Raw genomic sequence first — 22,256 nt, 5'->3', positions numbered from 1 at the left:
AAAAACAAAAAAAACAAAGAAAAACATGGAACTTTACTTTATATGATGCCTATGATAAAACCGGTTGCATTAATCATAAATGTCCCATTCTGCCTCACAAAATGCAGTCTCTGTATTTGAGTGATCAGACAATGTATTTCTTAGTTGGTGAAACCAGATACAGAGTAGAAAACTCTTAAGCAACACAAAGAAACCCCATTATTATTTAGCAACCATTAGACTCTTCTAAGAGTCAACGGTGTAATTCTCAAAGACAGCTATGCGTGCCTGGGTGCAGGTGGACACCATTAATCAAGAGCATGAGACATGGTAGCGTGAGTAGACAGCTGCTGGCATTCACCCTGGGCTTTCCCTGACATGCCAACAGTTCAGAGCCACTTATGGAATCCGTCTAAAATATCTCCATCATGAATTGAATCAGAACCTTGGCTTGCAGGAGGGAAGTAGAGAAAGGTAAAGTCGTTGACTGTCCATTGAAGCCAAAGAGCTGATGATGTCTTTGAAGAATGGCAGGGTCACTTGATCGCTCTTTCTGTCCAGTGGGCTCATAGACACGGAGGAGGATGAGCAGGCTTCATTTCAACATTTCAAACTTCTTTTACAATTTTTTTTATGACGGGGCAATGGGTCATCTCTGTGGCCAAAAGACGGTCCTTAAGCATGATATCAAGGGTCAGCGATAAACCAACAACATGCACGTGGACTGTACCTAAGGGTTAACGCAGTTACAGTGATTCTGACTTCTAAGTTCCTCTTAGGGTAACATAGGCTGGTGAATCCTGATTACATACTTCCATATGTAATACATACAGACTTCATTGATACTACACACAGACTCCAGACTACATACAATGTGGCTTCCATAAAATGATCACTCCTCTGCAGATTCGCAGGTGACCCAAGCATCTTTTGTTATAGGCTACCTTTTGCAACAGTGTTGCCTTAAAGTCCCAGCTAGTCAGAGACAGGCCCTTCCTCATCTCAAGCCCTTAGCTAATGGACCAAAAGGCTAGCCTGACAGGAAGAGCTGGCATCTTCTGAGGAATGTGCAAACCATGCCTGCGTCTGCTCCATGACTCTAGCCCAGTGTCTGGGCATTTGAGCAGTTGTTCTGAGGGCTCAGGATGTTTATCCCCATAAGCAGCTGAACTGCCTCCTGTTTCGAGAGCAGAGCAGAGGAATGCAGTGGAAGAGACCCAGGCCTCTGGCCACCCAGATTAGAGAGTTTTGTGCTGAGGTCCCTATATGGTTGTGTTAGAGTGAACGGCCAGCTTCAGCCTGTCTTTGCTCCTTGTTTGGGAAGCGAGTGGGAGGGGATCAGACCAGGGGGCTATATAACCCTTCAGCATTCAGCCTCCCCAGACACCACCCACCCAGAGTGGAGAAGCCCAGCCAGTCGCCATCAGGGTAAGTGGCCCCAGCCCAGGGATGTGACTTAGAGTTTTCCCAGGCTTTTTAATCATCCAGTGGAACCAGACGTTGTCTGTAGTAATCTGAATGACTCACATGTTTTGAATTTTTGAATAAAGATTTATGCTGTTAAAATGATTGTAGCTCCTTAGCTTGCATGATTTCGTATCTAAACGGGACTAAAAATGAATCGTGGTTTACTGGCAAAGGAGATGGAGAGGAAATTAAAGTTTGTTCATGCGTGGCATCTGTGAAATCTGTTTACACTAAACCAACTGCTCGGATCCCGCAGCCTACTGTAGGGGAGAAGTCCAGCCATCTATGGTAAATTATACATTTGTTTCTACTTAGGTGTTGGACACTTTTGGATTTGTCTATGGTTCAGACTTAGTGTGAGGACTTTCCATCTGACCGAGTACAGCCGGGTTAACTGGAAGTGGATGTCAGGAGTGAACTGGCGCGGTTGCCTGCGCTCTGGTTTTGGCTGAGTGGACTGCGTTGCCTCTGGGTTTCCGGGGCTCTAACAGTAGACATGTATATCTTGTGCCCTTACGATTCAAACCTATGTCATTGGTCATTTGCAGCAAAGCATAGCTCCTCTACTCTCTGCAAAGAAATGAGGAAGTGTCTCATTCGGGGAGATCTGATTTGCGTTTCTCTGCCTCAAGTGTCCCTCTGGCCCCTTAGGCAGAGTCTCTGTGGAGCCACCCCACTCAGGACTTGGTAGCTTCTGCAGGGAACGGAGTTTTCTCGATAAGATTTTCCTCCCATTTTGTGATTCATGACTAAATATGGTTTGCGTTTTGAGACTCACAAACTGGGAAGGTTACTGTCCTTTCCTCCTCCCTCCCCTCCCCTCTTACAATTCATTTTTGGCACAAGATGAGCTCCACTGTGCTGCACCAAACTCCCCGGCCTCGGGTGCAGTTCCAAAAGCGGACGCTGGAGCCCAGTGTGTTTTACCTAATTAGGAAATGCTCCCTGCTTCAAACTGAGCTGCTCCTTCAGGTTAGATAAGAGTTGCAAACCACAGCGGCAGTTTCCTCTGGAAACACACCGACGTCTTCTCTAGTGACGACGCTCCTTTCAAAGCTTATTAAGACATATTTTCTGGATATTTTGGATGAAGTAGAAATACGTCTTTACTGAATTAGTGATTTTTACTTGCATTTAAAAAAAAAAACTAGGAAGCTTATTTCTCTGAATATACTAAGGCACAACCTTAAGTCATCCTGCCCAACAGTTTATGTGGGTTATCCTTCCCCGTTTTCAAAGGGCATCCTAATTCCGAGTGGTTTATCTCATTTGCAGCCCGGATGCTATGTGTGGACAGCAGGCTTCCTGTAGACTCTCTGCTGGTCCTTTGCTGCTGGCTGCCTCTGCCAGTCACCTGGCTGCTGTGCCTCTCTGTGCTTTGAGACTGTCTTCTGAGTCTTTATCGTCCACTGGAAAGGAAGCTAAATATAATTCAGTGTCTGAAAGAAGAGGCAGAGTAGAGAGAGGAAAGAGCAAACCAACCAAGATCCCATTTTTCCGTTCTTGTGAGGGGAACCCAGGCATTGAAGATTTCACTCTGATTTTGGAGGCAGGGTTTGAAAGGAAACCAAAATCACAAACAGAATCTCTGGGTAAAGACAATAGTCACATGATGAGATCGACAAGCAATGCTTGTATAATGCCCTTGATGTCCCCTGAAGCTGTCGAAAACACAAGCTTAAATGTCAATTACTTAAAATGCTATTTTAAGCCCAAAAGAGTATGTGCTCAGTTAGTCAAGGTTAGAAGAAATACCAGAACTCAGGGAAGAAAAAAATATCTATAAAACCTGATACTTGCCACTTCCAAAGAACCCCAGTAAATATCTTGGAGAGAATAAGTAAGCTTTGGGGGTGAGGGAGTGGGGGGCAATTCACATTTTATTACGGTCATATTAAGTTTCTTTCTGTAACTTATCAGTCTTAAGTAAGAATAGCTATTATCATCCTGTTGGATTTTCAGCTTAGCAGTGATTTTGATTAATGAGGAAATGTTGTAACTCCTAAAATTGCAAACACCCCCATCAAAAATTTCAATCCAATATTCTCTACTAGAGTAGCTCTTGCTAGCCTTCAACTTGTGATCCTCCTGCCTCAGCCTCCCAAGTGCTAGGATCACAGGTCTACATCACCACGCCCAGTCTTGATTCATGTCTAATGCCTCACCAGCACAAAAGTCTTCAGAGACAAAAGATTTTTCTTTTAAACATTTAATATGAGCAAACATTTTAACATTTTCACATTCTCATATGCTGCCCATTATTCAAAAATCTACCTTTTTGGGGAAAAATATATTTTACAAAAAAAAAAAGTGAGTTTGGTTTGATATAGATAACAAACAAAACTAGATAGTTCTTTAACATGTGCTAATCACTATGTCCCTATAGACCTGTGTTCTCCACTCAGGACCTCTCATCTGTGCTCTGTGGCCTGTTCACACACTAATGCTCTGCCCTGCTTGAGAGTGTTAAAAGAGCCTGTGACGCTCCTGCTCTTTGTGCTGAGGGCTTGTGGTGCTAACCTGGAAGTCAGGGTTTCAGCTCATCAAAGGCTTTACAGCCTGGTGAAAGCATTTCAAGATAAAGAGTGTTAGTTGAGATCTGGGGAGAGAACACAACAGGGCCAAGAACCCTGGTTGTGGTTGGGAGTGACCGTAGGCTCCAGCCAAACGCTCTACATTGCAGTAGCTGCTCCCTCTGTCTCTGCAGAACCTCGAGAAGCTGCTCCAGCTATGTGTGAAGAGGAAGACAGCACAGCTCTGGTGTGTGACAATGGCTCCGGGCTCTGTAAGGCGGGCTTTGCTGGTGATGATGCTCCCAGGGCTGTTTTCCCATCCATCGTGGGACGTCCCAGACACCAGGTGAGCCATAGCTTGCACTGAACACAGAGAGGACAGGACCGTAGGCTAGATCCCTCCATGTCTACACATATCCAACAATTGTGTATTGCTTTCTACCCAGCGTTTATAAAACCTTGTGGAAAAACAGATCTGTGATAGTCTGGGATATAACCTAGTGGTACAAGTCTAACGTATTCCCACCCCCCAACCCCGCATGGTCACAGCCACTATGATCACTACCCTCATTAGAGTGGCAGCCACAGCTGTGGTTGTTATAAGCTGTCCCTGTGAATACCAGCACCACTTTGGGGAAAGAAACTAGGACAAAAGAAAGCCCTGGCTGGTCACTCACCCTCATAGAGTTTGGTCTTAGATGAATCACTGCTATTAAATGTAGCTTTATATCACACCAGCTGTTAAAGGAATCATTAACTCACAAGTTTCAGGAAAGAACTGACTTGTGCTACGTTGAACCATTTTTAGGGAGTGATGGTTGGAATGGGCCAAAAGGACAGCTATGTGGGGGACGAAGCGCAGAGCAAGAGAGGGATCCTGACCCTGAAGTATCCGATAGAACACGGCATCATCACCAACTGGGACGACATGGAAAAGGTACCATCCCTGGGAATCCGAAGGCACCACAGCATGGCACGGCTGGGGGGACATAGCTGGCCATGCCTGCTCAAGTGCCTTGTTAATATTTAACTTGGATTATTACTGAAAAAAATCTTGACTTATTTCTTTCTGAAAATAAATCCCTTGCTGATTGGTATTTATAAACTGATGGTTGGGAGACCGTTCTGTAGCTGAGAGAAGTCCTCTGTTACTGTGGGATAGATTCTCTCTCAAACCCACTGGACCCGCATCCCCAGAGTACAAGCTATTTAGAGGCAGAAATCTGGGAAGGCCTTAGCCAGCCCATCCATCCTTGAGGGTTTGTTGTTGTTGTTGTTGTTAATAATAATAATAATAATAATAATAATAATAATAATAATAATAATAATTTTTCCTGAGCAGTTTTAATTTTCATAATTGAAAAGAGACCACTGTGATTCATTCCCAAATGCCTGTGAACATATTGACGTGCATGTGTGACTGAGTTTTTAAATGAATACCCTCAAATTCTCTTTCTGTGCCACAGTAAAACCCTTGTTCCCAGACCACTGTGGAAGAGCCAATGGAAAAAGAGATTATGAAGCTTGTTTTTAGGCATTTTAGAAACTCTAGTGACAAGAAAAGCAAAGCAAAGGGCCAATTAGAAGTAGACGTCTTTTTTTAATGCAGCAGAACATATTAAAACTGCAACATCTGGTTTTCATTTATCTGCTTTATTAGATTTTTGTATCCTCCCACACACATACACTCATCCACACACTCTCGCGTGTATCAATTAAAAGTAAAACCAACACATACTGCTACTAAAATGTATTGGAAATTAAGTTAAACCTTTCTCCCACTGCAAGCGCTGCCCACCCTTGCCTTTAGTTAGTCTGGCTTGTGTTGCCGTAGTTTGCATCACAGAGACAACATAGGGCAGTGAGGGGTGGGGTCTCTCCATGGAGTCAATGGGGTCTCTTTATGGAGCTGGACAGCGTCTCCCCATGGATGATCCTGGAAAGGCATAGAAAGAGGAAAAAATGCACCCACATTCTAGCATTTAAATTCAAGGCATGCTCTGGAGAAAAGCAAGGAAGGAGGGATTGGGGTTTGGAAGCTTGTTTGGGTAGTCACAGTGTAGAGATGGAGTAGGGTTTGTGAGCACTCCATTTTTTTCCTTTCTGTTCTACAGAGTAGGGTGTTCATCCCGTTGATTGTCTTTTCCTTTGGAATAAGATAAAGGGATTAAGGATGAGTTGCCCACTCTTCTTTACCGTAATGAGGAATCAAGAAGGTGATTTTTCCAAACTGCTCAGCTCTTCCCTTCCTTCCTCCCCCACACGTGACAGGACTTGCAGGTGTCCCTTTGTTTGCCGGAAAGCACAAAACCAAAACCAAGAAACTCGACGAAGCCTTTGCAGTTGGCTTTACTTTTAGCTTGTAAACTGTCGTGAGCCGTGCTCCTTTACTTCTGGTTGAGCTCGTATTCCTGATGCTGGGATGCTGGTGGGCAATGGCCCTTCTGTAAAGGGTGAATTACGTTTAGCTCCTTCCATAACAATGTGTTCTTCTTGACATTCGGGGATTAAAGAGGTTGTGCAACTTTTGTCCAAAATGCATTCATATAGTACACACAAGTGAGCACGGGCTTTTGGGGGGACGTCTGCTCCTGAAAGGAAGGTCTAGCCTGTGCCTGCAGAAGTTGCTTTCTCCATCCTGGGGTGGGGGTGGGGCAAGGATGTAGAGGGAAGCAGTTGGGGAAACCTCTCCACCTGCACACACACACACACACACACACACACACACACACACACACACACACACACCCATACCCACCCAAACAGCCAAGAACACTCTAGAAGCGTTAAAGATGGCAAGTAGGCTTTCAGGTGGGCCTCAGTCATTTATATGCATGATCATTCGTCCTTTTATGTATTACACTAAATCAGCTTCCCATGAATAATCTAAGGTGAAGACATGGCATGACGATGTAACTAACGAACGAGAGCGCCTACTCTAGGCCAGACACCGGGCTCAGGACTTACCCTAGTGTCATTTTCGGTAACTCACACAAAGAACCAGTGACGCCTACACTGGTTATTTCTCTCCTCCTGCTACCAACGGTGAGACCAGAGCCCCAAAGAACTGCGAGCTTGCTGGCTCACAATAGGAATTTGTGACAGGAACTTGGAAGTTCCTGCTGAGGAACAGGAGGCTGCCCAGAGGAGGTCTGAACCTACACTTGACTACAGAGCCCTTGACCACTGCACCATCCTGCTGCACAGTTGCTGTACATACAGTCTTCTGTATGGTGTTCACACTCTCTGGGCTTTTGCATCTGTGCAGACAAGGTCCTGTGCATTTCACCTGGTTCTAGTTTTGTCCCGCACATCCCGGTCCCTTTATAGGACCTTCCACGTCCCACGACGGCACACCATCCTCATATTCACCTTTACCCTGCTCTCTAGATCTGGCACCACTCCTTCTATAACGAGCTTCGCGTGGCCCCAGAGGAGCATCCGACCTTGCTAACGGAGGCGCCGCTGAACCCTAAGGCCAACCGGGAGAAAATGACCCAGGTAAACATTTGCTCCAGGAGCTAACCCAGATGGATTTGGGGCAAGGGCAACCAGGATAACATTGTAGCACAATAGGCAGACATAAGGCCTGAACTGGCGGTTTGCCAATAGAGGGACCTGGAAACCCCAAAGCCCAGGGATCTTGACAGCGCTCACACCCTTGCTGCACAAAGATGACATCATTTTGCCTCAGAGAGCAAGAAACAAGTTTAAAGGTTTAATTAAGAAGGGAGAATATTTAGGGTTTAAAAAGTCTCATAGGCCATTCAAAATGCAGGATAAGTCTTTTCCTAGGACCCAGCTTCTTTGTTTGTTGTTTTTTCAAGGGACAGAGGTGTAGGCTCATGATGCCAAAATGATATGCGAGTATCATGAGGCTTGGTATAATAAATACCCAAATAGCAATTGCCACTGTTATCTATGTGAATCCCAAGACTATACAGAAAGGGAACATCCAGCGAACCGGCTACAGAGAGTTCGGATGTGGATGAAGTAGTAAATGTTCCGTCTAATGTCAGTTCCACACAGGCCCTGGTCGAGCACAGGGCGTTGCAAGTGCACTCTAAGTCCTAATGATTTAAAGCAGGAACTATTGTCCCAACTACCTAGGCTCAGCTACAGAATGGGATTTTCCTAAAGTCACAGTTAGGAGTGGTGGTACCTGGAGTTGACCCATGGATTTTCCCCTTTAAGAATATTAAATGCACAGAGCCCAAGGCCCCCTCCTTGGAAGAGCATCTGGTGTGCTCACCAGCACATTAGCTGTTCTGGGCAGTGGTTAGCATGTTGCAAATTGTGTGAGGGTGGAGACATGATGGAGAACTATGAATTTTTAGCAAATAACAGACATTCTGTCTGGTTTGTAAAGTAGAGAATGTTATTAAAATGCAGGCTGGGGACATCTTCTGATGTAGGAGAGATCTAGGGAGCTCTGGTTTTAACCTTGTCCCTGGATTGCATGGGCCAATGGATTGGCATTTATATGTAGCCCTCTATTCTGTATTTAGGTCTTATCTGCTGGGATCATAGCATCTCCCACTAGAGCTGCAGGGTGGGGTCTGGTTCTAGGGCTAGCTCTGACCCCAAATTGCGTGAAACCATGGAAAAGATCAAACTGAACCACAGACAGTTCACTCAACCAGGGTTATTCCCAGAGAAGCTCAGCATTGGTTCCTTGGATTTTATCTTGTCACTTCTTTTGTCTTTAATATAGTTAATAGCTCTTAGACTCCCCCAAGAGCTCAGGCCAAAACCCTTCTCCCTTTACATTTGAGAAATAAAGAAAAAGTGAACAGCATAGTGAACATTGTAGTCAATTCAGGACCAAGACTGGAACGTGTAGCCGTCTGCTTCACACCTTATAAGGTCCTATGCACATACCGCTGGCTCCTTCCCCCTCCCCTCAGGTGATGGTTGACTATTAGTACTACCTTCATCTTTCTTTGTCACATGACCAGAGCTGCCTTGCCTTATATTTATTTATTTATTTATTTATTTATTTATTTATTTATTTTTCCTAGAGGGTTTGAATCAGGGAGGGGTGTGTGCTCTTAAGTGTTCGATGGAAGGCTGACAGACTCGTTTACCTAACCCTTTGGATTCCTTTGCAGATTATGTTTGAGACCTTCAATGTCCCTGCCATGTATGTGGCTATTCAGGCTGTGCTGTCCCTCTATGCTTCTGGACGTACAACTGGTAGGTGGCCAGGGCAATGAGAACCTTGATCAAATGAATCCATCAGAAAGTGTAAGATTTGATGGTTACAACCTGTGGGTTGTGACAGTTGACAAGTGAATTGGAACACACTGAAAGGGTCCCACCCCATCCCACCCCACTCCCCCAAAAAAGAAAAGGAAAAAGCCCTCACTTTTTCAAAACCAGTCCTGGACCTCTCCTCACTTTTCTACTTCTGCCCTCTTCTTCAGTCTCCCCACAAGCCTATCCCATCAATACCTATCTTACCTACCCCATCAAATGCCTTCTTTTTCCCTTTGATATAAGGCTCTTAGGGAGCACTGCTCCCCCCCACCCCCAGTCTTTGGTGTGAGAGAAAGTAACTGCACCAGCTGCTGTGGTGACTTACGTCATGCTTAATTGTCCTCCCAGGTATTGTGCTGGACTCTGGAGATGGCGTGACTCACAACGTGCCTATCTATGAGGGCTATGCTCTGCCTCATGCCATCATGCGTCTGGACTTGGCTGGCCGAGATCTCACCGACTACCTCATGAAGATCCTGACTGAGCGTGGCTATTCCTTCGTGACTACTGGTGAGGTGCAGGGGAGGAGGAGGGAAGAGGGAAGAGGAGGATGGAAGACACTATGTTGTCCATGTGACTCAGGGGAAGGAATGCTGGCGCCATGAAATGGCCAGAGAGGGGGATTAGCTGATAAAACCATTTGCTGTGCAAGCCTTACAACCCGAGGGCAATTCCTGAACCCACAGTGAAAGGAAAGAACTGATTTCTGAGAGTTGCCTTCTGATGTCCATACATGCGCACCTGAAATACACATACACACATGTGCAACCACACATAAACACACACACACTCATATGCATACACAAACACGCAAGCATGCCCATATAAATAATAACGATAATAAAGTTTAAAACAATAAAAATAAGCTAATAAAAGCGAGTTGGTGTGCTAGAGACCTAGCCAACAGTGAAGCCTGACTCCAACGCACAGAGAAAGCTGAGGTTTTCCTGCTTTGCGATTGTAAAGTAATGACAGTTTCTTTGAGAGTCGCTCTAGACATCGGTTCAGAGGGCATGTCAGAGTGGAAAATCCTATCTGTTTATTCGGCTAGAGACCAAATCCAAGGTCATGTATTTGCTAGCCCAAGCCCTCTAACACTCACTCACACCCACAGAACTACTTGGGTAATTTTTTATTTCTTCATTTACACAAACAGTAGAGAAAGTGTAAAAGAGAGAGAGATGTACTTGTCACCTTTTCCATTTCTCTCCGTATACCGCTGGAACTGCAGCCGTTCCGATCTAGCAACTGCTTTGTTTTGAAAAGGGGGAAATGTGTCAGAGATCAAGCTGCTACCTATCTGGGAAGGGCAGCAAAGATCAACTCAGTTCTCTGAGGAGCTGGTTCGGCAGAGGAGTGACATGGGACAGGTAGAATTTAACACCTGTATGAATGCTAATGCGTACCACATTTGTATGTGTTTGATAGCTGAGCGTGAGATCGTCCGTGACATCAAGGAGAAGCTGTGCTATGTCGCTCTGGACTTTGAAAATGAGATGGCCACTGCTGCTTCCTCTTCTTCCCTGGAGAAGAGCTACGAACTGCCTGACGGGCAGGTGATCACCATCGGGAATGAACGCTTCCGCTGCCCGGAGACCCTCTTCCAGCCATCTTTCATTGGTAGGCAATGGGGAGTGGGGGTCTCCCTGTTCTGTACCCAGTCAAGCCTCTGGCATTTCAATACCCGTTGGCAGGTAGAAATGGACCAGGGCTTCAGAAAACAGAAGCAGTTCTAAAGTAGGGGTGGTGTCCCAGTTTCAAAATGAGAAGACACAGGGAGCCAAGAAAGGAGTTGTCTTCTGTGGAAAACTCTCCTACGTCAAGACAGATGCATTCTCCACACATAATGCAAAGGTTAAACGGTGTCGGTGTCTGTGCTTAGGATAGAGTGGAGCACTGGGATGGTTGGCGAAGACGGTGTGAGTGTTGGGGGTTTAGGGTTGCTGAGGGAGGAGGAAAACAGAACAAGTAGAGAGTATCTAGTCCACATTGGCATGGCAGGGTCACATAGGGTCTGCAGCGTCATCCTCTTTGGAGTCTGGGGGCCTAGGCTTGAGACTTTTATTTTCACGAGCTTGAGAAAGCCGCTAAACCTTTCCAAGACTCAGTTTCTTTACACTAGGATATTTGGAAGGTTTATAGCAGAGTCATGCAGTGCCCTCAGCCCCCTGCCTGTCCAAAACAAACATTCAACTATTACTGCCAGCAAGTAATAATTAGCTGGTGGCATTGCTATTAACTAGATCACAATTCTAAGAAGGCTGAGGGTGCCATCTAGCGGTTTGTTTTTTAAAAGCCTTTGTCAGAAGTCAAGAAACTCAGCCCCCTCCCCCTTTTTTAAAAAAAGATTTCTATATAAGGATTGCATAAAAAGCATCCTTGGCAGCTGGGCATGGTAGTACATGACTTTAATCCCAGTACTAGGGAAGCAAAGGCAGGCAAATCTCTATGAGTTTGAGGCCAGTTTGTCCTGTCTAGCAAGTTCTAGGTCAGCCTAGGATACATAGGGAGACCTGTGTTTAAAACAAAAACAAAACCGAAAACAAGCAAAAACCTTCATCCAAATAGGAGAGACACTTTGTCGACAGTTGCACCATTCGGCCTTGGGTGTTGGAGATACAAAGTAACAGCTGTGGAGAGACCAGGGTGCTTCGATCCACGGCTCTGGCCCTACCTCTTACAGGGCATCTGAAGGCCTGGCTCCTTATTCAAGGCAAATATAGCAGAATGTCTCTGGAGACAAGGTGTTACCATGTTGCAATCTCACCCTGGAAGCCCTGCAGCTGAACCTTCTTTTTTAGGCAAGAGGCAGGAGGATGGTATGGAGTGCAAAAAGGCCCTTGGGTCTCTTGAATGGTAGTTTCTAGTTCACAATGCCTGCTAGGGCCAACTTGATTTTCTATGCTCAGCCTGAGTTTTACCCAGCATCCAAGGACCACGGCCTGTGTTTCTTTTCCAGGAATGGAGTCGGCGGGCATCCACGAAACCACCTATAACAGCATCATGAAGTGTGATATTGACATCAGGAAGGACCTCTATGCTAACAACGTCCTCTCGGGGGGCACTACCATGTACCCAGGCATTGCTGACAGGATGCAGAAGGAGATCACAGCCCTCGCTCCCAGCACCATGAAGATCAAGGTACTCAGGAAGCAACAGGAGGGACATTTTTAGAGCCGTCACACGCATACGAGGCAGTTTAATAAGCTCTCTGTTCTTTGCAAAGAGAATGAGGCCAAGGTGACAGTGGGTTAGACTTAAACACGTACCCCTTAAAACAGGCCCTGAGGAGTCCTGTCCTGAGGTGTACAGGGAGTGAGCCACTGCTTGCTGGAGAGCATGTACTCCTTTAATGCATGTCAGAACAGCTAAAATCTCTATCCGTCCATCCTCTAGCTGAGCATGCTGCCAATCCTACTGACTTGGGGTTTGAGAATAGACAGGCTGCATCTAGAAGGAGTTAGGCAAGTCTCAATTCTCCAAACTTGACTTCTGAAATGGAAATGGATGTGAAACCCAAGGGCCCAGTATGGTCAAAGAACAAGACACCCAGGAAAAACTGGGGACTCCAAGATGATGCACTCACAAAATGGGCCTGGGTGGGGTCAGGGAGTCTCTATTTGTACAATGTTCTGGAAATCTGAAATGATCACCAAAGCCCTCACTGTGGAAAAACAAAAATGTGTAGCTTCAAAACAGAACTCCTCTAAGGGCCAGTTTTGAAATTAAACCTGCCACTAGTGACTATCACTGACAGTCCCCTGAGCCAGTATCTTTGTCTGCAACTCGAGAATCACTGGATACCTACCCTTCAGAGTTATTATAGGACTTAAGTAAGCTGTAAAACCCTTGACACAGGGCCAACTTAATGAGAGCTTGGTGAACAAGAAAAGATGAAATGTTGAACCAGAGCTTGCAGATAAGACTGAAAGTAAACCCCTGGCTAGCATTTCCAAGCACTTCATACAGTAGAACACCCACTACTCAAGAAACTAAGGGTAGAGTAGAATTTGTTGTTGCTCGGCTCTGTGTTTAAGTTGTGACAGAAAATACCCTTGCTTGGTACTCTGCACTCTTCCGAAACAAAATCAAAACAAGACAAAAGTGAGCACGGTCTGATATGTAAGGTCTGCACTCTGAGGAAGGCCAGCCACAGCAGGGAATACTCCAGAATGGGAACTCTGAGCCCTCTGTGTTGGGCAGTGCTTATGGTCAGGACTTCAGAAAGCAGTGGTCAGTTAAATCAGGTGGAAAATGACTTGTACAGCAAGTTCTGGAACGATTGTCCCTGCACACACTAGGACTTCTATAGAATGTGCAGCTCCTACTGAGTTCCTTAGGCTCAGCTCTGGAAACAGAGATTTTTGTTAGGGTTTTTACAAAGGGGTGTCCCAGGGACTCTAGGGCCAGACTGGGTTTTAGGGATGGTTTGGCATAGATTACATGGGGAAAACCCAGAAAAATCAATGAGCCCCACGGAGGAAAGACTCCAGCTTCTTCAAACCCATCCCCTCACAGATCAGAATGCCCTTGATCTCCAGTAAGGGCCGGCACAAGGCTCTTCCGCCAGGCACTAATGTTCTTCCTTTCTTACCCTGACAGATTATTGCTCCTCCAGAACGCAAATATTCTGTCTGGATCGGCGGCTCCATCCTGGCTTCTCTATCTACCTTCCAGCAGATGTGGATCAGCAAACAGGAGTATGACGAAGCTGGCCCCTCCATTGTCCACCGCAAATGCTTCTAAGTCACGCCCCCACCCTCCGCCCCGCCCCCACCCCCGCCCCGCCCCCGCTCTGTCTCTAGCACACAACTGTGAATGTTTTGTGGATCAGCGCCTTCAGTTCTTTTCCAAATCATTCCTACCTAAAGCTTTGATTTGTTACTCGTGTGTTTTTTTTTAATAAATCAGACATGTGCTACCCTTCTAGCCCTGGCCTGTCAACCCTGATTCAGTTGTGTTTCTGTTAGGTGAGAATCACTTATTATAGGACGCCTCCCTCTAGTGGTTAGGAAAAGATATGACACAATTAGAATAAATTCCCAGGCAACATATACATCACTTCATCAGAGGAAGCCCCACTTAAACGATGTAAACAGGGTGCAGTTGAGAGTGCATAGGACATATATAGATTATATATAATAATATATATTAGTACCAATAGGAGAAATCTACACTACAGTGACTATTTTACTTTATACATATAGGTGACCGGATAAGTAAAAACAATTATACATGTGTTTACAATTTGGCAAGCAACATGGTTTTATTAAAATTACCTCTTTTATATTAAAGCATACACACACGCACAGGTATGCATGTGTGGCTTTTAATTTGCATCAAGTCTTGCATATTATTTAACTTTAACTAATGTACATCAAACTTGGCATATTTAAGAAAGTATAATTTTTTAGTTTGTTTTTAAGAAGAACGTGTCATTTAAAACCCAAGAAACTACTTTAAAAGTCTCACTATGTACCTGGATCATTGCTTTCTCTTCCTTTGACCAATACTTGTCTCTGAAAAAAAAAACTGCAGTGGATATATTTACATTAAAGGGAAGGAAAAATGGCAGTACTCTCCAAGGACTGGTCATACCACACATCATACACAAGACTCTCACAGGTAAGGGTGTCCAAGAAATGTAGTTACTTTCTTTTTTTTTTTCTTTCTACTTTTTTTCTCCATCTTTATTAACTTAGGTATTTCTTATTTACATTTCAATTGTTATTCCCTTTCCAGGTTTCCAGGCCAACATCCCCCTGACCCCTCCCCTTCCCCTTCTCTATGGGTGTTCCCCTCCCCATCTTCCCCCCATTACCACCCTCCCCCCAACATTCACGTTCACTGGGGGTTCAGTCTTGGCAGGACCAAGGGCTTCCCCTTCCACTGGTGCTCTTACTAGGCTATTCATTGCTACTTATGAGGTTGGAGCCCAGGGTCAGTCCATGTATAGTCTTTAGGTAGTGGCTTAGTCCCTGGAAGCTCTGGTTGCTTGGCATTGTTGTTCATATGGGGTCTCGAGCCCCTTCAAGCTCTTCCAGTCCTTTCTCTGATTCCTTCAAGGGGAGCTAACGACTTCAACAGCCCCCTTGCCTATCAGATTGGGAACTACAGAGGTTTATTTGTTTTTGTTAGGTTGCTTTTGGGGTTTTGTGTGTGTGTGTGTGTGTGTTTTTAATACCAGACACATTGAGGCTGGAGAGTTGGCTCTGTGGTTAAGAACACTTGCTGCTCTTGCAGAAGACCCGGCCTCAATCCCTAGTACCCACATGGTGGCTTACAAGTGGTTGGCTGTGAATCGGGTCCCGGGGGACCCAAATCCCTCTTCTGACGTTTGTTGGCACCGGGCACGCATGTGGTACACATATAGACATGGAAGCAAAACAGTCAAACATATGAAATAAAATAAGTCAATCTGACTATAAATTTGACAACCGGACATCTTGTTATCTGCAGCACAATTTATTTCTGATGGCATCATTTGGGTATATTCACAGGTATAGACTGAACACCATGTGGTCTCTTTTGAGACACACCCCCCACCCCCAAAAAAAAGGAAACTTCAAAATGTGCAAGAACAATAAATATCAAAGTTCTGGTCTAAAATATATAAATATAAAATATCGGTCACTTCTGAAAACATCATAAGAAATTCGGCAGCCACACATGTCCCTGGCAGGTGTCCAGTACAGATGGTCTTACATTTCGGACATGTCACCTCAGGTCCAACACAGTTGTCTTTATGTCTTTCACTAACACATGGCTACATATCTAGAAAAGAAAAAACAAGACAAAACCGCGTCACATAATAATGTTTACGGTGTGGTTTTCTTTTGGGAAGGGATAGAGATTTCTTCGCTTTTTTTTTTCTGAAACTTATCCTGATTTCTGACTTTGGTTAGGGTCAACATAACGGAAACATCTATGAGAACAATTTGTGCTGCCTGTTTACACTGAACGCCGTGGAGATCGTCGCTGCTGTTGAGCCAGTCATGGCGGAGTGCACCTTTAAGCATAGCTCTTAGGAGGCAGAGGAAGGTGGGCCTCTGACTTTGAGGGCAGTGTGCTGTGTAGAGGCCACATAGAAAGACCCTGTCTCAATGATGATGATGACAATGATGATGATGGTGGTGGTGGTGATGGTGATGATGGTGGTAATGATGATGATGACACACAACAACCATCATCCATGATGTCTACTCACACTGAACAGCTTGGGGTCCTTGGTGTGAGGATGGAAACCCTTCTTCTTGCAAGTAGAAACCTCAAGCATGCCAGCGTTGGTGAGCCTGAAAATGCCGGTGCTGAATAAGAGGGTGAAAAGAAGCACAGAATTAAGGACCATCAGGGAAGACATAAACACACACCTTCCTCAAACAGGACGAGGAAGAAGACACACACTAGGAACTCCCCCAGACTTTCACAACTAGTTTGGCCGTGACAAACTTTAGAAACATTGATCCCCAAATATCTAGAGGACCCCAAAGGAACAGGTAGCTAAACTATTGAAGCCTTATATGAGAGGTCCTATATGTGTCCTCCACCCGATCAGACAGTTCTAATTCCTGTAATGTTAGTGTTCTTTATGTCAACCACCAGGTACATGGCGGTGTCAGACACTACGATAAACATATTATAGAAACTATCACCTAATGTCTTCTTCCTGTCACGCCAAGATAGGTAACTAAGAAGGATGAAGAGGCTGGGGTCATAGCGGTCAAGTACCCAACAACTTTCAGGTAGACTAAGTCTCTGTAGACATCGAGTTGATTCTGAAGACTATAATTACTTTGTAAGCCAAACTCTCCAGAAAATGAAAAGCCACTCCTGTCTTAAAAGATCTGTAACACAGGAACAAAGGACTAAACTTGTTGCTTGGGGAGAGTTACAATGTTGCAGACAAGGGCCTGCGATCCAAGTAGGGCGGACTCTGGAGAGCTTTCTTCTTCCACTTACTCTTTATGCTTTGGGGAACACACGATGGCAATGGCCTCTGGCAACATAAGCTGATAGGAGCAGTGAGTGTGGAGATCCACACTGGACAGGAATGCCGTTTGCGTGGGGTGTGTCTGCAGAGGGGAAAGAAGACAGTCTCATTAGGGAAGGCTGGACTTCGCTCAGAACTTCTCCTGTAACTTTCACTAAGCAAATGCACATGAAAAACATGTTTCGGTGAGGGCTGGTGGGATGGCTCAGTGGGCAAAATCGCTTGCTGGGAAATCATCAGGCTTTGATCCCTGAAACCTATGGTGGGGGGTAGGGGAGTAACTCCCTCTGACTTGTACATGTGTGCCATGGCTCCTGGACACCTGCACTTGCACACACCACCACCACCACCAATAACAACAACAACAACAATAATAGTAATAATAATAACAAAAAATAAAAAATAATAACTATAAAAATTAATTGGGGGCAGCCAACAGAATTCTTCTTTTCCTACAATACTCTTGTTGGCTTGAAATAACTGACTTAAGAGACAAAGTTCCTAGGAGTGTATGTGCTTTCCTTGTGGGAAAGAGTAAGATACCTCTACTCACAAGAGGCTTTAACTAGATCCTCCATTAATCTAACGAGTTAAGAGTCTTACTATCTCAGTCCACATACAAGGATCTCATACAAGGGAGGATGAAAGCCAATCTTAACGACTCCTTTGTATTCTTTTAGAACCAAACATAGCACACTCCTGAGACTGTCTACCTCTCGTCATCCTTATGAACGGGGGAGGGGGCCTCCAAGTTGCCAAAGATGTTTGAGACCCATCAGGCTTAGTGGCTGAAAATGCACAGAGAGAGAGGGGGGGAAGAGAAGAGAAGAGAAGAGGAGAGGAGAGAAGAGAGGGAGGGAGAGAGAGAGAGAGAGAGAGAGAGAGAGAGAGAGAGAGAGAGAGAGAGAAGAGGAAACCAAATCCTGTCTATACTAAGCATTCACTCTGCCATAGAGCCACATTCGCAGTAGGCTAAGTGTCAAAATGCAAAGATTTCATAGAGGAACGAGCAAGAGGACGTGACAGCCTCTCCTCTGCCACAGAACGCCGTCTGTGAGTAAAATAGAGCTTGGTGTGCCGTGGCAGAATGAAAGATATATTCTAGGGAACCATTGGTGCCATGAGGGCAGCAAGCAGGTTGTTAATAGAAAAGTTACTCTGCCTACCACTGTATTTCAGACTGAATGCTCCCTGTAAGCACCTGTGTCCTTCATTTCTGCCTCTAAGAACCGTCTCTATGTTCATGGGGAGCATGGCGCTACCATTGCAAAGGAAAATGGTGGTGGTGGTGTGGTGGTGGTGGTGGTGGTGGTGTTGTTGGTGGTGGTGATGGTGGTGATGATGGTGGTGGTGATGATAGTGGTGGTGCTGGTGGTGATGGTGGTGGTAACAGCAGCAGTAAATGCCATTGAGTACAAAGGAATAAAGTACTGGGCAGGAAACTAATCACCTCCCATGAATTATGACAGAGTTCTCACTAAGGTCTGTGCTGTCGTTGTCTCCAACTCCCGTTCTAGACAAGGAAATGACTGAGACAAACAGCACAGTGACTTCTAGAAGTCTCAAGAGTCAGTCAAGCCAAGACATTCAAAATTCAAACCTAGGTGTCTGCCAGATCTAGATTCTGACCTTCTCCCTGATGATGAGAGTTTATATGGAGGATCTAGACCTGGGGTTGGTTGCTGTAAAAACCAACACAATTTCCCTGGAACTTAGAAATGTAATATTTGTGTATTTTCATTCAACTCCAACAGCTTGATACAGTAAAAGTGAGCTCCAAGGCTACACAGAAACCTTGACATATAGAACATTAACAAATCTGTTACTTAAACAACTTAAATTCAGCAAGCATATGTAACAGACACAGCCCATCTTAGGGAAACTTTTCATTCTAATTTGGGAATTGTTTATCAAGGAGAACACTGGCTAGACTGCATATGTAATTTTAAAACTACTACTTTTAGTTTGTTATAATTTCCTTTGTATAGCTTGTGTATGGGCGCATGTGTGTATGTATGATGTGTGTACATGCACGCATGTATGCATGTGTAATACAATGGTACATGTACATATTTATGTATGTGTATGTGTGTACATATGATACAGTGGTACATGTACATATTTATGTGTGTGTGCATGCATGTATGCATGTGTGTTACAGTGGTACATGTGCATATTTATGTGTGTGCATGCATATAAAGGACAAAGGTCAGTATCAAGTGTATCCCTTTATTGCTCTCCACATGATTTTCTGAGTCAGTTTCCCCCACTGAACCTGGAGCTCACTCACATGTTTGGGTTGGCTGGCTAACAGTTGCCAATGATCTGCCTGTCTCTGTCTCCTCAGTGCTGGGATCTAGGTTCATGCTGCAGCTCCCAGCTTTTTAGGTAGGGACTGTGGTTCTGAACTCAGGTCCTCGTTCTTTTGCACAGCAAGTACTTGTACCAACTGACCCATTCCCCAGGCCTTCTGTGCTGTAGTTTATTCTGCTTTAAAATACATCCTACATACATTCTATTAGGCTCAATATGTTAAAACAGCAATTTAAATCCAGCAGGAAGGCATAGTATTTACTATTAAATAAACCAAATAGACGGTTAGAAAGTTTTGCTGCTCCTTTTTACAAATAAATTCTCGAAGTTGAGGGGCAGTTCGTACTTTTCAGAGGGCTTTCCAGTTGTGTCTCCCCTACTGATAACATCAAATCAACACACTCATTGGCTTCTCTCAACTGATTAGCTTCACTCAATCAACGAGAAAACATGAAAATAAGGAGTTAACAGTCAGGATTATGGGGATAGAGGGACCCAAGGATGGAACTAGAGTGACGTCTCCCTCATCTTCCTAAATCATATTGCAATAACTCTTAGCTAGTGTGAGTGTGTGTGTGTGTGTGTGTGTGTGTGTGCGAGCGTGCATGCAGGTGTGCCCACACTGCTCCCACCCAACCCTTTTGTACAGACAAAATGCAAAGCAATTCCTGCTCATTCTTTCCAGACTATTTCAGACACCCAGGCTGTGTGCTGGGACTTTGGCCTCCACCCCTTGTTAGGGAGATGGCTTGTTACTGCTGTCATCAAAATGATGATGATGTCCCTTTGACCTTCTATAGGGGAACCTAACTGAAGAGACGGTAGTAGAAACCACAGGTTTTAGGAGATGATTAACAGCAGCCCAGCCTAAGGGAGTCAGGGTAAGGGGACTGCTCTCTTAATCCTCCACCTTCCACCATGCAAGGGTAGAGCAAGAAGCTGTTGTCTTGGAAAGCAGCCCTCACTGGACACCAGTGCCACCGCTTTGATGTCCCTCCCAGTCCCTAGAACAGTAAGACTGAAACCTCTTTTCTGTATAAATTATCTACTCTCAGACATTTTACTACAGATACATAAACAAACACAGTCCCCAGACTGAGCTGTGTATAACTAAATAAAAAGAAAATCTCCTAGATAACTTGAACCATAGGAAAAAAAATAGAGCACCTTCATTAATAACACATCATAGTTTTTCCAAGCCTCTAGAAAATGTTGAGAAATTCACTGACATTCGTTCATTTAGCACTGAGCATTACGTGAAGTTACAGGTTCCTACAATTATGGTTCCTACTTCATGGAGGGTGAAGCTGCCGTCACAATTAACCTTGCTTGTCAATGCACTGACCATGAACCCTTAATAGAGCTGACATTTATGAAACTCACATCTATTGGATGTGTAAGCCCAGTGTCACACCTACAGTGGCCTGGAAGATGTCAGAACTCATTATTTTGGCCCTAGCCATTTGTGTAAATCCTCAGCCATTTTATGAATACATTTCTGCTCTGTAGGGCAGGGCACTGTCATGTGTGGATCCTTTTTGGTACACACAAACATTCTTTAAAAGAAGAGCCATCTGGAAAAGGTTTATAATCTAATTTAGACCCATAGAAAAGGAAAGGAGATTATTACACAGTTAAGAATTTAGCTAAGGCTAACTCTAATCCCTTGGATTATCTGAACCTGTCAAAGTAAGACCTACGTTATGTGTTTCCTTTCTTGATTCCGAGTGAAACACACAAGTTTAGAAAACCCCTTTCGATCCCAAATGTGACAGATTTCATACACAGCTTGGCAACGAATAACTTGCTTTGCTAATATAAAATATAAAAACAAGAAACTATTTAAATCAACCCAAATTCCTATGTGAAGAAAACAACACACCATATAATGGAAACCGAGAAGGCCAAACATACGTGAATCCATCCCAGCGTGAGGAGACCATGTTGATCCTGAACACTGAATAATTCTTCTACATTCTCCACGTCGCAATAGTCTGGGCCAGCAGACTGCTTTGGCACCACCACATGAGTAATGGTGAATTCATTTTGTGTCTAGAAGACAAGCAAAGTTACAAGCCTCTGACAGAAGAGACCTGTGAGCAGGACGTCATCAGCTAGCAGACCTCACCACTTGTACCACCCCCTAACTACACCCTCGCATAATTCAAAAACAAGCAGAAAACTTGACTTTACTAAAAGTTTTGGACATCTATTATTTGGGGCTTGAAACCCATTGCTACTGTAGAAACTACAAAGGAATTAGTATCTGGGAGAGCAATGGGTCCTGGATGTATAGCTAACAAATGATGTCATGGCATACTTGACCTACAATGGAAAATGTCTTCACACTGCAAGGCCGGGTTCCTTTAGAGAGACAGACTAATTTCACAAACGTGTGATGTTACTAAATGGTATTCCAATGAATTGTAGGGATTAATGTCTTGTTTCTATTAATTGTATGTGATTATGAAAGAATTGGGACTTTCCTCTAAGAGTCGCCAGTGTCTTCTAAAATTAAAACAATGTGGTTTTTATAATTAAGAAGAAACATATCGCTCTCCTTGGGGAAAAGGTTAAGTGTGGGAAAGAAAGGGTCTTGAAGTAAAGAGGAGAGTTTTAGGTCACTGGGCTGTGAGATGCTGTCCTCCTCCATGCCTGAGGCCTTCCCACTCTTCTAAAGCACCGTCCTGTCTCTGGCCTCGGCCTTCCGACATGTTGAGTACTATTCCCTACAT

The 22,256-nt window shown here is 44.5% G+C and overlaps 2 protein-coding genes across 29 annotated transcripts in view; one reads left to right on the top strand and one right to left on the bottom strand.

The window, feature by feature from the left end:
* Positions 1-1,373: 1,373 nt before the first annotated feature.
* On the top strand, positions 1,374-14,168 carry Acta2 (actin alpha 2, smooth muscle). The gene is given in 9 exon segments (NM_031004.2): positions 1,374-1,407; positions 4,154-4,305; positions 4,768-4,896; positions 7,350-7,460; positions 9,071-9,155; positions 9,567-9,728; positions 10,647-10,838; positions 12,178-12,359; positions 13,821-14,168. Coding segments are annotated over 8 exon segments (1,134 nt in total). The 5' UTR covers positions 1,374-1,407; positions 4,154-4,176; the 3' UTR covers positions 13,965-14,168.
* A 1,499-nt stretch (positions 14,169-15,667) lies between these two features.
* Positions 15,668-22,256, bottom strand: part of Stambpl1 (STAM binding protein-like 1) — a 44,968-nt gene continuing 38,379 nt past the window's right edge. For 18 of the 28 annotated variants that reach the window (XM_087591348.1, XM_087591337.1, XM_087591307.1 and 15 more), the window contains 4 exon segments: positions 21,436-21,573; positions 17,178-17,290; positions 16,426-16,525; positions 15,668-15,992 (listed from right to left, as the gene is read on the bottom strand). In XM_087591348.1, the coding sequence (XP_087447474.1) occupies positions 15,936-15,992; positions 16,426-16,525; positions 17,178-17,290; positions 21,436-21,573 (408 nt within the window). In that variant the 3' untranslated portion in view covers positions 15,668-15,935. 28 annotated transcript variants of the gene reach the window in all.

Source organism: Rattus norvegicus, chromosome 1 (assembly GCF_021556685.1).
Source record: "Rattus norvegicus strain SHRSP/BbbUtx chromosome 1, alternate assembly SHRSP_T2T, whole genome shotgun sequence".
Taxonomy (NCBI): Eukaryota; Metazoa; Chordata; class Mammalia; order Rodentia; family Muridae; genus Rattus; species Rattus norvegicus.
This window is presented reverse-complemented; position numbering and strand designations above follow the sequence as displayed.